Genomic DNA, 17,184 nt, shown 5'->3' with positions numbered 1-17,184 from the left:
CGGTTTATATAAGGATATTACTAGGGGAGTAATAGCGCCGCTTATACGCGTTATATTAAGGAAGAATGGCTGTCTTACGTTAAAGCGATTCTCGGTTTTAGCTACTAGAAGATATTAGTAATTCTAGTAGTCCCTTAATCTCCTCTACCGCCTCCTCCTAAGAGTATAGGTTTTACCCCTATTAATAAGCCTATTATTAAATCCAAGCCTATAGCTCTTAGTTCCTCTAATTAGGTTAAGAAGAAGACTTAGGCGTTACTTAGGAGTACTCCTAAGAACAATACTAGTATTCCGGTATATCCTAAGACGCCTAAGAATATCTCTAAGAAGCCTTTAGCACCGGTCACGCCTAAGAAGGTCACTAAGGTTATAAAGAGTCCTAAGAAGACTCCTAAGTCCTCTAAGCCTTCTAAGTTCGCTAGTATTAACTTAAATAGTTATAAAATTATTTAGATATCGCTAAAGAAAGTCTTAGTGTAGCCTAGGAAGATTAATATCCAGGGTAAATAGATTAAGGATATAGAGGAGTAAAATAAGGGTATCGAGATATCTCGTAGTCACTTATTCTATAGACTATATAATCCTCGCCCTATAGACTCTTATCTTAGCCCGATTAGGCCTAGCTTATTCTCCCGGGACGACTAGGTTTACTTATATAATAGTATCTACCGTGCGACACTTTATAACGCCGCCGTTAATAGTTCTTTATATATACCGCCTTTATACGCGATTCCCTAGGAAGGATAGTTACGATATAATACTAGAATTAAGTGGGACGAGGATATAGTTATAGCCGCTACGGAGCGAGTATATACTAAGAAGGAGGATTATATAGTCAGCGGACGGACTCTTTATAAGCGTAAGTAAGTCTTTAGAATAATATTACTAGATTATACTTAGCTTAATTAAGGTAATCTAATAATATTTAGAGTTATTATAGCTACGAGGATATAAGTAAGATAACTAGGGCCGGTTATAAAGGGGTAGATCGGAGACCTAGTGCTATATCGTTAGGATATCACGTAACGTTATAGGACGCGCGTATCTTTTTTATTTATCTTATATATTATATATACATAGCGACGCTACCTAGATATAGAGGATGCTTATTATCCTATATAATTATTATCCTTTTGACCCTAAGTTTGACCACGTTTATTATATTCACTTCGTTTAAGCTACGTTGCCCTGATCAGAGCAGCGGGCACCTCCAGGAACCTTTTCTGAAGGTCTCCTTATTATATATATTGTTTTGGTTATATGCACTTCGTGGTCTTAAGCACTCCTGTTATCGAATACTTATCCGAGATTATACTGCCCGAGCCGTTCTGTATAGTGACGGCTTCGCCTTTCTTTAATATATTTATAATATAATAACCGATCACGTAATCGATATATATATAATCGTACCCATAACAGCAAGTCTCTAATATCCCATAGGACACGCTAAAATAGGCGAGGTAAGCGATTCTCTAACTTCTACTAAGAGATAACCCGCGTTTAGTAGGTTATATAGTAGGTCTTATAGTTACGCCGCTTAGTTTTAGAAATCTATATATTTCGGGTATTCCTAACTAGCGCGCGGAGCGCCTCTAGCCTAAGATAACCTGCCCTAAGATACTATAGATTCTTAATATCGATAGGGGGATATAGAGGGTCTCGAGAAGGATAAAAGCGTGGCCTTAGTCGGTAAGCTACTGCCAGGAATAGCTAGATAGGGTCTATACGGATCGGAATTACCCCCTAGCTTTTAGGGCCTAAACGGGAAGAAAAGAAGTATAAAGAAAGGGGCTTATATTTAAGGAAGGTAAGGTTATGTTGGCGGCTTATCTTTAATAAAATCTCGCTTTTCTTTAGAGTCCCGTAGTATAAGGAATAATCGTAGGCTTAGACCTAAATCCTAACCTTTCGTAGTAAAGCCTCTAAGACTATATTCGTATAAAACCCCTCAATAATAGCCACCTTCTTTAGCGTTAAATCTACCTTTAAAGCGCCTTTAGCGCTATTAAAAATCTCTTATAGTACTCGGGTACCGTGGCCTAAGATCGGAAATAAAGTCGTGCCGGCCTTAATATATTCGCTATTAAATAGAATAAATATACTAGGTTTAAGGAGGTCAAGCGAGTTTACTAGATAAGTAGCTCTATAGTTATTAAGTAAGGTGCTCTTTAAAAGAATAAGAAGAAGAAAAATAAGAAAAGTTAGGAGTTAACGAAAAGGTCTTATAGATAAGTTAGGAGCTGCCTATGGGTGCCTAGTCACCTGAACTCTTATAGAAAATAGCCTTATTTATATATTATAACTTCCCTTTTTAGAAGCACCTTCTATCTTTATATATTATAAGTTATGGTTATAGGCCTCTAGCAGGTAAAAGAGTATTATATAAGTTATTTAAAGATTAGATAATAAGTTAGGAGCTTATAGTGGAATCCCTTAGAAGAGTTCTTAGTAGTAGTCTCTTTGCTTTTATAGGGCCTTTATGTTTATAGTATTAGCCGCTAGTTAGGTTATCTTAGGATAATACTCTTTATTAAGGAACTTTATTCTTTATAATCACGTTTATCCATGGAGTGTTTAAGAGGAATCTTTATAGTTATAAGCTCTATCCCCTTTTCTTTTATCTCTTACTTTTATCTCTTATTCTTTAATGCTTATTTTAGGGGTGATATTATTCTATAGGTGGGTTAAAAAGAGGTTCCTAGATTAGGCGGAGTTCTCCGCGTAGAAGAGTTATTAGGCTAAGGGAGTCGTTCTTTTTTATCACCTCTAGACCTCTATTACTCCTAAGGGCAGGAGTTAAAGAGAGGGGGGTAAATCTATAAGAGGCATAAAGAGGACTTATTAATTCGGGTTATAAGGCTCTAAGATTCCTACTAGTGCTTAGTACGAGCTTATCGCGTAAGCTATAGAGGCCTCTCGTGAAGAGGTTCTAGAGGCTTACGTGATAACTACTAGGTGGTTTTATGTTTAGAGAAGGCTTATCGTGTATTTAGAATACGAAAGCTAGCTTAGAGTATATAAAGGGGGTAATAGCCTTGATAGTAAGGCTACTTAGTTTATAAAGGTCCTTTAGTTACTCCGAGAGGAGATTATATAACTCATACCTTCCTATTAAGTGGCACCCAGAGGTCTATAAGTAAGGACCTTTATATCTATATCTTCTTAGGAGAACTTAACGAATAATCTTAGTATAGTACCCCCTCCCTTAGTCCACTAGTAGGCCTTCTTATTCGTCTTATAATAGCTTCCTTTACTCCTTACTTACATCCTATAATACGTATATTATATTAAGAGTAGATCTATAGATTTAATTAACTATATAAAACTAGTTTATCTACTAGAAAACTCTGCCCTTAATTGTATAGAAGATAACTTATATCTAATCCGGAACGGAATAATCTATCTTATGCCTGCCCTAGTCTACCTGATATAATAACTAATAATCCCGAGACCGAAGACAGGAAAAAATATCGATAAGGGTAAGAAAGAAATATCATTAGGATATATTATAGTTCTCTAAATAATAGCACCTTAAACAGTATATTTATATAAGAAAGTAAGTACCTCCACTTAACCTTATAGCAGATTAAATAGCAAATAGTTTCTTATAATTAACTAGTCCCCTTATATAACTTCTACTAGGCTGCTCCCAATTTCATAATATATACTGGGTAAGCCAAATATTCCATTAGTCGTTTAACTGCTAGCCCGCTGGCTGTGTGATATCAACACAAGCATTTCCTTATATCACGTGTGCCCTGCCTATAAAAGGAAAGATGCCAGATCCGCCCCCAACGCCTTGCGCCAGCTTATCCGTCAGCTAATGGGCCAGACATCCACCTGGACACCCGTTGCGTCGTAGTGATTTTAATATAACTGGAGAAAAATTACTTCTCACCTTTGCCCTTGGCCTCCCCGTCGCCCAGCTCCCGGATGAAGACTTTGGTCTTGCCTTCACCAGAATAATCCTCCATGCCGGTCTCAAAACCTGGACAAACGCCGATCGCGAGGTACCTTCCATCCGCCGAGAAAGCCACGGCGGCGACGCTATCCGGAAATTTCTGGTACTGCTTCATGCGGCGCTTGGCCTCGGCATCCCACAGCGCCACCGTTCCGTCGCCTCCTGCGGATGCAAAAGTTCCATGTATAGGATGAAAGGCGAGGGAGTTAACTGGATATACAATATCGCCGCCACCACCGCTCTCGCCGGCAGGTGCGGTCTGCCGATGACACTTGAAGGCGTACTTGCGGGCCTGGGATTCCGCGGAGTCTTCAAACCACTCGACGGCAACCCGGCCCTCTATGCTGGACGTTGCGTAGCCGGCGTCATTGGGCATGCAGGAGACGGCGCGGGTGAGAAACTTGAGCGACGATTCGCGTTGTTGCCAGGGTTTGACTTCGGCTGCATTTGTGGAGCCAAACAGGGACGGGAGCGAGGTCAGGTCGAATATGTGCACAAGGCGTGCCGTCATGGCGACGACGAGTTTGGAGGGACTAGCCGCGAGAGCATGGGGTTTTCCTGGGAGACGTATAGTTATGTTCGGTGTCGACGGGTCCTCTGTGTTATGAACCTGGAGTGACTGGTCCCAAGATGCAGAGATAAGGAGAGCTGGGAGAAGGAAAAGAAGAGGATTTAATGTCAGCTCCAGTGTCCAGGAGCCGGGAAGGGGGTGAAGACACTCACAATGCTGCGGGCTATATACCACACATCTGGCCGGCGCACCATGCTGGGCGACCGACGTCTTTTCACCCGTCTCCAAATCGATTCTGTCCTGAATTTAGAGGTCACTCCTAATATAAGAGGGTCGTAGGACGCTGCTGTACCTGTAAACTTGCCAATCCAGACACGCGCTGTATGCCACGGTATCACTAGCTCCAAAACACACGTCTAACACGGGGGCTCTATGTGGAAATGTGTCGAGCAAAGTCCCTTGTGCATCTTCGGAACCATTGCGAGTGTCATAAAGATAGACACGCTTGTCCCAGGACGACGCAAGCAGTTTAGTTGGCGACTCTGGTGCATAGGCAAGTGCCGTGACGGCATCACCGGGCGGTTGCGCCAGTTCGTATTGAGACGCTGGAGGGTTCGTGTTAGAGAAGAGGTAATGTATGTGGTATAGACTCCGCTAATACCTGGCTTACCGGGTGCCATTCTGTTGTCTCGATCGGCTGCTCGGAGAAAATGTCAAGGTCTAACAAGCTCGCAAAATGTTTCCGCTGGTGTACGAAGGCAGAGGGCGTAATAAGTTTTGTCATGTCCGAAGGTACTGTGGGACCCACTTGTTTCCTATTTAGGGACAGACACTTTTCAGTACATCTTTTTGCGACTCACTACCTTTATACTTCCTTTTTTTTCAACTATGTCACGATACTAATTGTCAGGCATTTATGCCTAAGGTCCCCGATAAGACTATCTGGTTATTATTTAGGAGTACCGGTATCGCGGAGAACCCTGTCTACACCTCCGCCGGGGTTTTAAAGGTTAGGTTATGACTTCGCCCCACATCTCAACCTCTCATTGGATTATACCGCCGATGGGTATCTTCCTATACAAATTTGTATGGAGAGGTACAGCTGATTATGACGATATGAGTGACGTTAAGACACAGGATAATAATTGAAGCTATCACCATGGTTCTGGATAAAGAGCTGGACTAAGGGTCTTTAATGGTTAGGAAGGGAAGAGCTTCGAGTAGCTATTAAAGCTGCTTAGGACGCACTTGGCGGGCTTTTTAGAGGCTCTAGTTCGTATAATGCCTTATTATTTATAGCAGGTTATTGGAATGGATGGGGAAGATTGTATAGACAGGTATGAGACTGATGATGGTGTTAAGCGGAGGAACAAAGATTTCGGCTTAAGTGTATGTACTTATGATTACTAGCACATTACATATAAAAGTAAGTATCTACACCTGCGGGTCGACTTGTGGGCCCCGGCCAGTCATATTTATTTGTATACGAGCTAACCTTTAAAACCCCGGCGGAGGTGTAGTATCTGGCATAGGCCTTACCCTTTTAGGATAGGTTACCAAGGCATATTTTCGGACACGAAATTAGACTCTGGGCGTAAGGTCCCGGTACATCGTTAAGTCACGTCGTAATATACGAGTAGTGGACACGCTTAAGTACCTATATATCTCTCGGGTGGTCTCCTAGCCAAATAAGGTACAAGTCGGATTCCTAGTATATAAGTCCGCCCCCCGACTAACCGCTCACCCCACCCTCCCGATCACCCTTTTCCAAACCTTTCCACCTATATAACGCCATAATCCAACCGCGTTTTTCCTACTATAATATTATAAATCCCCTTTTTTAATTAGATATTCGTATTTAGTATACTAAAATACATAGAATAAGACTTTTAAAACGCGTATAACGATATCTTAGCGGGTAAAAGCCTGCGATAAGCTTACCGAGATTAGGGAGTGCCCTTCTTTACTCTTCGAGGCCGTGTAAACGGCAGCGTAACGCGCCGGGAGGCTGCTATACCCTTATAAAGGCTTTCCACCGAATAAAAGAGTCTTTTAGCTAATTAGATTATTATGTAGGGGTCCGTTAGGATAGCCCTAACCCACGCCCAGATCTACGAATTCGCCGCGTCTCCTACGTCTAAACGGCGATAACGTTCCCCTTAAAAAACGATAGATAAAGGGCTTTCTTGCCCGTAATACCACTATAAAGACTCTCCGAGGTAAGGTAATTACGAGGAACTGTGTCGAAGGCATAATAACTAAGATTATCCAGGGATTCTTCGACCTGGTTAAGGCTCCGGCCCTCCGCGATATTCTCCTATACCTTCGGTTTAATATAGATAAGACTAGGATATAGGAGGTGCTTACTATTAACGGCCTTATTATTAGAGAGTCTAAGAGGAAGTCGATCTATTTTAAAGTAGCCGAAACAAAGATCTAGACTACGATCAGAGCATTAAAAAAATTACATTACAAATTACATTATATATAATGTAATTTGTAATGTAATTTTGTAATATAAGGAGAAAAATTACACTTTTTTTAGTATAGTTTTTCTATATATTAAACGATATATACGAGTAAAATTGGTATATCTTTTATATTCTAAATAGGCTATAATACACTATATATACTTATAATCAGATATATATATATATATATATAAGGATACTTTTAATAGTATATATCCTATATAATATAGCTAAAGATACTACTATAACTAGCTATTCTTATACTAGGTACTATAAACACTTAATATAAAGCTATAATATTAGCCGAGATATCTCTTAATATAAGTTATACTAATTAGAATAGCTTAATAATAGCAGGCTATAGTATATATTCTTGGCAACTATACTTTATTAATAGTTACTTACTTTAAATAAACTATCTATATTTATAAATATATAATAGTAATCTTATTATAGGGGATAAGATAGTTATAAAACGTATAAATCTGGTTAATAGGCTATAGCCTAAGTCCAGTTTAGATAACTACTTATATTATTAATTAAAGCCTTATAGATTATTAAACTTATTATAATAAAGGAAAGTCCGTAGAGTTTAGTAAATGAGGGGATATTATAGAAAAGGCTTAATAGGTTAGAATCGTAGAGTAGTCGTTATACTATTATTAACTAAGCGCTGACTTTTAAATAAGACCTTAACTTAAGGCATTAAACTATATCTCTTAATACTTATAATAATATAGGTTCGGATTAGTAGTCTATACCTGGCTATTGGTCTAATAATATACCGACAGCTCTACGGTCGTCTTATTACACTTATTTATATAAAAAGACGTATAACTAGTATAATAAGTTGCCTTTATTTCAGGACTATTATAGAGTAGCTTCCTTTAATAAATAGCTACTACTATATATAGATAGTATCTAATTTATAGAATCATATTATACTTTCCCGAATTAGAACTATTAATCTTTTAGCCTATAGTATAACTTAATGATTTTATAATAATGATTTCTATAGCGTAGCTTTAGAATTAGTCTTATTACTGTTTTTTATTTAATCCCATGTCTTTTTACTGGCTTATATAATATCCACTTAGCTATAATTCTAATAGTTCTATAATACGTATATTCACGTAGTATAATATTCTTTTATAATATTATACATCTATTCCTGAAATATTATATACGCTAAGGCTATTAGAAGTTAAAAGATAAGAATAAATAATATAGTTATAGATATATAATAATCTAATATACTAAGATTAAATTTAACGTAGTTTTAATATATATATTAGTTTTTATACTATCCTATCTTACTAAGACAAAAATATATAAAACGATATCTTATTCTTTTAGTCTATATATTAAATTCTATTATAAGATAGTACTTCTCTACCTAGTATACTTACCTCTTCTTAATAAGGTAATACTGCTAGAGCTTAGATTAATTTCTTATATATATTGTTCTATAAATATATATTCAAATCATTGAGTTTATATCGCTCTTATTATATTATATATAATAAGTATCTAATATACTAACATTATTAATATAAGTATATAAGTATATCGCTACTAGTATTAATTGAATATTTTACTTATATTATTAGTTAATATTTAGTATATATATAATATAGTAAATAATATATATAGTAGTGTATATATATAAGTATAACTAGTAGTATCTAGTATCTAGTCTTATTGGTACTACCCTAGTTAGAGTAACTAAGTTCCCTAGTATAATTAACTATACCTTATAACCAATAATAGGTTTCTGTTTCTAGCTAGCTATAGAGACCTTTACTATATATCTACCGAGGCTTAGAAAATAGCATCTTAAATACTTAGACTATTAGTTTCTAAATAGTAATAATATTTTATATAGCGAGTCTATAATACTTAGACGTATAATAGCTTAGTAAATACTTTTATATCTTAGATAGTAAGTATTTACTATTTAATATCTAATATAATTATATTACTAGATCTAGTATATATACTACCTTATATATATATATATATAAAATACTTAATTATACTTATTCTATACATATACTGTATATTATAGTAATACCTGCTATTAATAACTATTATATAGCTAGAGATAGAAGAATCAGGAGCATAAAGATATATATATCTACTACGTCTCCCTCTGTTTCTATCTATCTTCTTTTCCTAGTTAGCTAGTATATTCTATAGTTATTATTAAATACTATCGAATACTAATCGACTTAATTCACTCTAATTCCAATCACTCTAGTACCTATTATAGTTCTGTTTTTAATCTCCGGTTTTATATTAAACTTATAGGTTATATCTTAACTCTAATATATTATACCGTAATTATAGAATCTAGCCATTCCTTAGCCCTAGGCTTATATAATCCTATTTTAGGAGTCTCGAAGTAAAGTTACTCTAATAGTAGCTTTTAAAAATATAATATAGAGTATACTACTATAGTAAGTTAGTTCTAATATATATACTATATAATAGCTAATTAAACTTTATTAAATTAGTTATTTTCTATAGATATTATAAACCTACTATACCGAAAGCTGGACTTTGACTAAGTACTTATATCTAGGTGTTAGTATTATAATACTAGTATTTTAATACTTAAAGACAGTGTAATATTAATATTTAGAGGTATTAAAGAGATAACTCCCTAAAGCGTAAGACTATAATAAAGATATTAGTCCTATATTCTTATTACACTTATAATATCCTCTTAAAGTATATTAAATAGAGTATATATTTATATATTAAGTGTTATAATCCTATACCTTTACTCTATATATATAGAAATATAAACACTTATACTCTGATATATAGTCTGTATTACTTAGTATAATCCTAGGGTAGTATATATAGTATTATATATACTATATATCCTTAAATACCCTCTTAATCTATATATCAAAAAAGTGTATTTTTCCCCTAACATTACAAAATTACATTACAAATTACATGTAATGTAATGTAATTTTCTCCGGATAAATTACATTACATTACATGTAATTTGTAATGTAATTTGTAATTTGTAATTTTTCTTTAATGCTCTGACTACGATTATCGAGTATATCTCTATAACAGGAACGTTCTTACCGCCGCTTATTATTTTTAAGGGAAAATCGGTCTAATAGTAATGGTTTCCCTAAGATATAGACGGATACGATAACTAGCGCTTTACTACTACTAAAAACGGCTAGACTATAAACGATATAGGCCTAGATTACCTTATAAATATCTTTAATCCTTTTATAAAAGGGGCAGCGGCTTAGGCCGATTCTCCACGCCTTCTAATCATAGATAGGCATAGGAGCCACGTCTTAACTAACTTTATATAGCAATGCTTTATTAGGAATATTATAGCCTTATTTCTACTAGCCTATTCCAGCCATATCACTTAACCTCTTAATATATCGGTCTTTAGTCCCTTAAAGTCCTTGTATCGAAAATATCTAAAGAACGTGGCTGATCTAGAAGACTCGTCGCCTATCGGTAAACGGGCTTTTCTGGAGTGCTATCGGAAGGCACGGATTAACGCGTTAACGGCTTAGAATATCAAGGCGGGATAGAAAGCTATAGGGCTATGGCCTATTAGTCGAAGGCAGGTCCTATTAAGTTCTTAAGTAGTGGATAGGAATCCCGTTATAATCCTAACGACCCCTATAAAGCGGGTAAATCCATTAGATATACAGTGGATAACTCCTCGGAGATTAAGGGAGCTTAGGGACTTATAGGCGTTAATATCCACGCCGTTAGGATATACAAGACTTAGGGCTATAACCCCGCGCCGGTCTAGGCGACTGCTCAAGCAGGCAGGAAGGGCTATTAACGTTAAAAACTACTAGTTAGCTATAAAAGAGACTCGGATTAATCAGTTAAGCTATTAAATAGAGCGCTTACGGCCGTATAAACAGCTAAAGGTGGTGCCGGATCCTAATACTCGATTTATTAGTATCGAGGCGATTAAGAGGGCGCAGGCTCGTGGAACGTAGCTTATTTAGCTACATAATATTGCTACCGAGGAATAGGAGAGGCAGTTTAAGGAATAGTGTTCCGAATTCCTACTAGAATAGCTAGTAAATTAAAACTATTAGTCTTAATAATTTAAGTCGCTTCCTTAAGTTATATAATCGGGAGGGTGGGGTAAGCGGTTAGTCGGGGGGCGGACTTATATCCTAAGACGTAGCAGGCGCCGGGCAGCGTGTATTATATAAATAGCGTATATAAAATTAGCAGTAAATCTGTTGATTTAATTGACTCTGTTAATGTAATTGACTCTGTAGGAGAAGGATCTAATCTGCTAGAAGATCGGGAAAAACTCTGCTCTTAACCCTGTAGGTTACTCGTATATTTCTAATCTCGGTACGGAATAACCCGTTCCGTCCCTGTTTCGCGACTCTATAATATACCGGGACCTTAGGCCCAGAGTCTAATTTTGTGTCCGAAAATATGCCTTAGCAACCTAGCCCAAAAGGGTAAGGCCTATGCCAGATACCAGATAGGGTTCTCCGGGATACTAGTACTTATTACTTAGTGCTATATTAGTATACGAAGGTTAAGGGTATAAGTTTTATTATGTCCGAAAGTACTCTGGGACCCACCTATTTCCTATTTAGGAATATACACTTTTTAGTATATCTTTTTATAACTCGTTACCTTTATACTTCCTTTTTTTTAACTATATCACGATATTAATAACCTGATTTTCCCTTTCCACGATATTAACAACCTGATTTTTCCCTGCCACGATATTAATAACGCAGGAAAACGCGGCTACGCGAATAGGTAAGAGGCGTGGAATTAACTACCTAAAGACTTTTTAGAAGAGAAGATTAGTATAATGCCTGATCTACATAACGCAGTGATCGAGGCGGGCGGGTTATTTATAAAGTACTAGGTAGTACTATAGTAAAACGAAACCTATTTCCCTAGCTCTATATAGCGTTATATACGGGACCTATAGGCATAAAATATACCGATATAGCCTTAGTACTATTCCGAATATAAAGGTACTTCTAATAGATATATTATAGTATTTTTCCCCTCCTTATAGGTATATATTTAGAGACTAGATATTCCGACTATACTACTTAGATATTCCGACTATAGTTCCTGTGGACCCACCTTTCTAGCTAATAAAGAAAGGCGAAGCCGTTACTATGCAGAACGGCTCCGCGTAGGGCCAAATAAACAACCAACTAATAGGCCAGCTAAAAGGAGGGTCAGGCTCGTCACGGGTCCGTATCTAGAGCTATTGTCCCGAGGAGATGGTCGCCGGGCCTTTAGAAGGGCCGGCAGTGTTCTGATCAGGGGAACAGATAGCTATAGATAGGCAGGCGGGCCTACGGTCGGCTTTTCTGGATTGTCTAGATATCCGAAAAAAGAAGGATAATAGAAATTATGATTATAATAGGTGATACGTTATGATCGTGAAAAGATCGGACGAAAAGCTAGCTAGATATACGGGTTTATTCCGAAGAATAGCCGGAATAAGACTAGATTCCTGGGACCGCGTACGTGGTTACGTGATATCTAATGTCCTGATCCGGAATACGAGTCTGCCCCTCTATAATCGGCCCTAAATTATTAAGCCACGCCTCGTAGTCTTAATAATTTCTAAATATAAATAGCAACTATCCTAATATATCTCTATCGCCCTGATCAGGGCATCTATAAGCAGCCTGTATAGTAATAGCTTCCGTATTATCCACCTCTTCTAGCTACACGTAGTAGCAATCCTTCTTTCGTCGCGCGTGTATTCCTGATAATATCTCTTAAAGACGCAGGCTCGAAGGATAGTGACCTTAAAGATATAAAGGCGACCTCGTAGGTCCTTTGTATATAAGCTAGGCGGCGGCGGCGGCTTCCTTGGTTCTGTATAAGGAATAAGTAACGCGGCGGCGGTACTAGTCGCGGGCGGCGGTAAAATAGGCGGCGGCCTTAGCGTAGTCTTCGAGAAGACCGTGACGATAAGCGTATACACAGGGCAGGCGGCCCTAGTAAAAGATTAACGACGCAAAACGCAGAACTAGGTAGAAATAGCCGTAAAGATTGTGATAGGAGAATTAACGGCGTAGCTTGTAAAAGTAGGTAATAGAGAGTCTCGAGGTTTATAGACTGGTTAGGATTCCGGAACTATATATTCTCGAGGTCTATAGGAAGATCGCGAGCGACGGGCCTACACGAAGGTATCTCGGTACTCCTATGTCTCTCGTAGAGTATATCTATCTCTTTCTACTGCCTAGATTAAGGCAGACAGTCCACTTCGGTTTATAGGCGTAAAGCACGCAGGTCGGATCTTTTCGGCAGTGGCGTGGCATAGCACGTAGGAGGGTCGGTTCGTTAAAGGCAGGAAAGTATCGCGGTTTATCGGTTCTTCGTAGAGTCGGTGGGCGAAGAACAGAACCGGGTCTTATAACAGGACTCTTCGAGGCGGTAGTATCGTGGCCGGACTCGAAGTAACAGGAAGAAGAATAGTAGCATGATTAACGGGATTAACCGTAGGTAGGCGGATTAGACTCGGGCCGATTAAAGGAATGAAGATATCAGGAAAAGAAGAGTAGTGAAAATAGTAGGAAAAAGAGAGGGAAAAGGGTAAGCAGGATAGGCTTATAGTGACTCTGCCGGTAGAAAACGGTAGGCAGGATTAAAAAGAGTGGGCGGGATTAGTGGCACGTGGTCTGCTTTAAATATAACGAGGATATCCAATGCGTACCACTAAACTACCCGATAAGAATAGCTTAATAACTAGCGACCTAAATTAATCGAAATTAGAACTATTCGATTCGTCTTCTCCTGATCAGGCTAATATGGTTGCGAGCGAAAGGAACGGTGAAAAACTGGAAAAGATATAGTTTAAAGAAAAGCTGAGAATCTGTGTAGGCGGCTCCTATAGACTTATGGACTGGGAAAAATCTATGAAAAATCGGCAGCCTCCTATAGACTTATGGGATGGGCCCCGGGCCTAGTTGTCTATCGGCTCTAAAGCTGTACGTAGAAGCTCCTGTGCGTATAGCTTTCTATATAAAGAATAGGTTGGATTAGGGTCTTTGTGTGGAAAAGAAAAGAGGCAGGCAGGGTGAAATCGGGAGGGTATGACTCTAACTATCGGCCCTAAAGCTATACGAAGAGGTCCCCTTAAGGGCAGCTTTCTAAATAACCTAAAAATAAATAAAAATAAAAAGAAGGGTAAAATAATAAAAGAAAATCCTGATTAGGCTGACGGAGCAGCTTCGGGAAAAAAAAATCCGGCTCTAGGGCGTAGTTAAAAGGAAGACGCGGCCCTAGATACGAGCCTATGAACGCGGCCCCCGTCGATTAGAAGACGCGGCCCTTGTTAGGAACTAGAATAGCTCCTACGGAGTCCCCCAACGAGTTCTGCTTCCGAAAACGATTCTGTTACCCTGATTAGGTAAAGGAATAGGTAAAGGGAAAAGAGGAAAATAAAAAAGGGAAAGGAGGCAGAAAAAAGGGAAGAGGAAAAAGAGGTGGGAGGAGGGAGGAAGATAGTAAGGAAAAGTGGGATTAGAAATCCCTTGGCCCTAGAGGTAAATCCACCTAAAAAGAAGACGTTAACGCCCGTTATAAAGACTCTGCTCTCGTCGCGCCTCTTCGATCGCCTCTGCTATCTCTTTATCAATCTGCGTATATACCTCTTCGAGCATAGCTTTAAGGGAGTCTCCGAAGATCTCTTCGATATCTTTACGGAGGTACGGATTAAGGTAACGTCTATACTACTCCAGGTAACTAATTTCGAAGTTAGGAGGTAAAAGGGAAAACAGGTTACTAGGCGGAATAGCGATAGGCTAATCGGTGGGAATAGATTTAACTACCCGATCTACCGTTACGGAGCCGATAATACCGATAGTCTGATTAGCGGGCGGGCTTTTTATAGAAGAGTCTATAGGAGGACTCTCCGAAACTATAGAGCTAACGGGGCTCTCCTTTACTACGGAGTCTATGGGTATAGCAGGGCTAGTATAGAAGCTCTGCGCCGGAATAGCGGGAACGGTGGAGTCCACGGGAGGACTCTGGACTAGAGGAATAGCGGGAGGGGCGGTGGTAGCGGTAACGGCGGGTTCCTTTATCGCGGAGTCCACGGGAGGACTCTTCGGGACCAGTGCCACGGAATCGGTGGAGGCAGGGGAGCTCTTCGAAGCCTCGGGTATAATAAAGCTAGCACGGGAGCTCAGCGCCGGAATAATAGGATTAACAGAACCAACGCGCTAGTTTTTCTAAAGCGCGGAGCTATCCTATAAGCTCTTCTGGATTATACAGCTACTAGGGCTTTTTTCGGGTATATACGCCGACGGTAACCTTTCTAAGCATAGGAATAGCACCTGATTAGGTAAATAGGAATATGCCGGGCGGGACTCTCTTGCTACAGGGCGGGGGGACTTAGTTCCTGACTCTGCCGTGGAGTCGTACTTCCACCGCGGCGGCGGCTTTTCTAATTACTGTTTAGCTCGGGCTATAGCTGCCTTTGGTAGGCTGTCTACGAGTAACGTTACTGTTAGTCTGATTAGATAAACAGGAAGTAAACGGTAAAGAATCTTCTGATCGTAGAGCGTATAGCTCCTGCAGGGTCCTTTACACTAGCGTGACTCTCGCGAAGACCTTAAAAAAGGAGGTTAACCTGATTAAGAGTAATAGGAACGTATCCTACGCGTGACTCTGACTACCCTGACTACCGGTATATATCCTCCTTTTAAGACGCCGATGCGTCTTCCTTTTTGTATTGGACTATTAATCTGTAGGCAGTCTCTGCGTCGGATAGGACTGTTAGTGTACAGACAGTCTCTGCTTTTCCGTATCCGTGGTACTAGGATCCGTCGAATCGGGACTGGTATCGGACTGTTGATCTATAGGCAGTTTCTGTGTCGGGATGGTTTACGGCTGTTGCTGACGAGCAGGCAGCCTCTGCTCTTCCGAAGTATTATCGGGATCGCTCTTCCGCAGACTCGGGCCCTGGGATATTGTTTTTGTAGTTTTTGTTGTATAGGTTGTTTTTAGTGTTTTTGTTGTTGTTGTATCGTAACCGGAATCAAAACTAGAAACGGAATCGTCCTCTTTCGGACCTCTTCTTCTAGTGCCCACGTAACGCGATATTCTTCTAGGCTTTATCCTAAGCCCTTCGCCCGTTATTAGAGGACTAACTAGAAACCGCATCGTATTTAAAATATAAGATCTCGAAGACTTAAAAACCGAAGCTAAAACCGAAGACTTAAAGGCTTAAAATGGAATAAAGAAAACGTGACCGTATCGCTAATCAATAACGCTGATAGGCTGTTTGTTTGGGTAGGCCGGATCTACCCTTATGCGTAGGATTGTGATCTCCTACGCTGATTGTATCCGCCTCCGAGCACTAATTAAAGAACGGCGAAGCCGTTACTATGCAGAATGGCTCCGCATAGGGCTAAACAAATAAATAAATAACTGTCTAATAGTAGGCTAGCGGAAGGGAGGGTCAGGCTCGTTACGGGTCCATATCTAGAGCTAAAGGGTCCTGAGGAGATAGTCGCCGGGCCTTTAGAAGGGTCGGCAGTGGTCTGATTAGGGGAATAGATAGCTATAGATAGGTAGGCGGGCATAGGGTCGGCTCTTCTGGATCGTCTAGATATCCGAAAAAGGAAGGATAATACAAAGTGTGATTGTGATGGGTGATAGGTTATTATCGTGAAAAGATCGACCGAAAGGCTAGCTAGATATACGGGTCTATTCCGAAGAATAGCCGGAACAAGACCAGATCCCTGGGACCGCGTATATAGTCACGTAATATCCAACGTCCTGACCCGTAACACGGGTCTAGCCCTCTATAATAATTAAATTCATTTTCTAGACTACGTATAAAGTAATCTACTATAGCAATTTAACTTATTATAATATCGTTAATTAATAACGTTAATTAATAACGCGATAGCGCTTTATAATCACGTAAAGGAAGGACCCGCGCCTATAAGCCCACCGAATAGGAGCTTAAAGGGTAACGGGCAGTGACTTAGCAGGAGGAGGTAGTATAAGGCTCGTAATAATAATAATAATAATAATAATAATAATAATAATAATAATAATAATAATAATAATAATAATAATAATAATAATAATAATAATATTAACTATAGCCCGGCTAATAATAATAACAGTAGCCACAGTACCAGGCTAGAAGTCTACATACCTTTAAAGCCTTTAAAACCGGACTATAAGGATTTAATACCCTCTGATAATAGTGCACT

The 17,184-nt window shown here is 39.0% G+C and overlaps 2 protein-coding genes across 2 annotated transcripts; both read right to left on the bottom strand.

Moving 5' to 3' along the window:
* Positions 1-3,582: 3,582 nt before the first annotated feature.
* On the bottom strand, positions 3,583-5,283 carry ACRALDRAFT_1051635 (uncharacterized protein). Its single transcript, XM_071015695.1, has 4 exons — positions 5,134-5,283; positions 4,825-5,077; positions 4,685-4,767; positions 3,583-4,609 (listed from the first exon to the last, which is right to left on the bottom strand). The coding sequence occupies exons 1-4, from the start codon at positions 5,150-5,152 to the stop codon at positions 3,888-3,890; spliced, it is 1,077 nt and encodes a 358-aa protein (XP_070874239.1). The 5' UTR covers positions 5,153-5,283; the 3' UTR covers positions 3,583-3,887.
* Positions 5,284-15,659: 10,376 nt separating this feature from the next.
* ACRALDRAFT_211903 (uncharacterized protein) lies at positions 15,660-16,120 on the bottom strand (the record flags this gene model as incomplete). The annotated part of the gene is made up of 4 exons (XM_071023802.1): positions 15,660-15,730; positions 15,775-15,813; positions 15,859-16,037; positions 16,116-16,120. 4 exons carry the CDS (start codon positions 16,118-16,120, stop codon positions 15,660-15,662), a joined length of 294 nt encoding a protein of 97 aa, XP_070874238.1.
* Between the last annotated feature and the right edge of the window lie 1,064 nt (positions 16,121-17,184).

This window comes from Sodiomyces alcalophilus, assembly GCF_042370955.1.
Source record: "Sodiomyces alcalophilus JCM 7366 unplaced genomic scaffold ACRALscaffold_5, whole genome shotgun sequence".
NCBI classification, from domain to species: Eukaryota; Fungi; Ascomycota; class Sordariomycetes; order Glomerellales; family Plectosphaerellaceae; genus Sodiomyces; species Sodiomyces alcalophilus.
The sequence above is the reverse complement of the archived record's forward strand: the minus strand, read 5'-3'. Positions and strand labels throughout refer to the sequence as shown.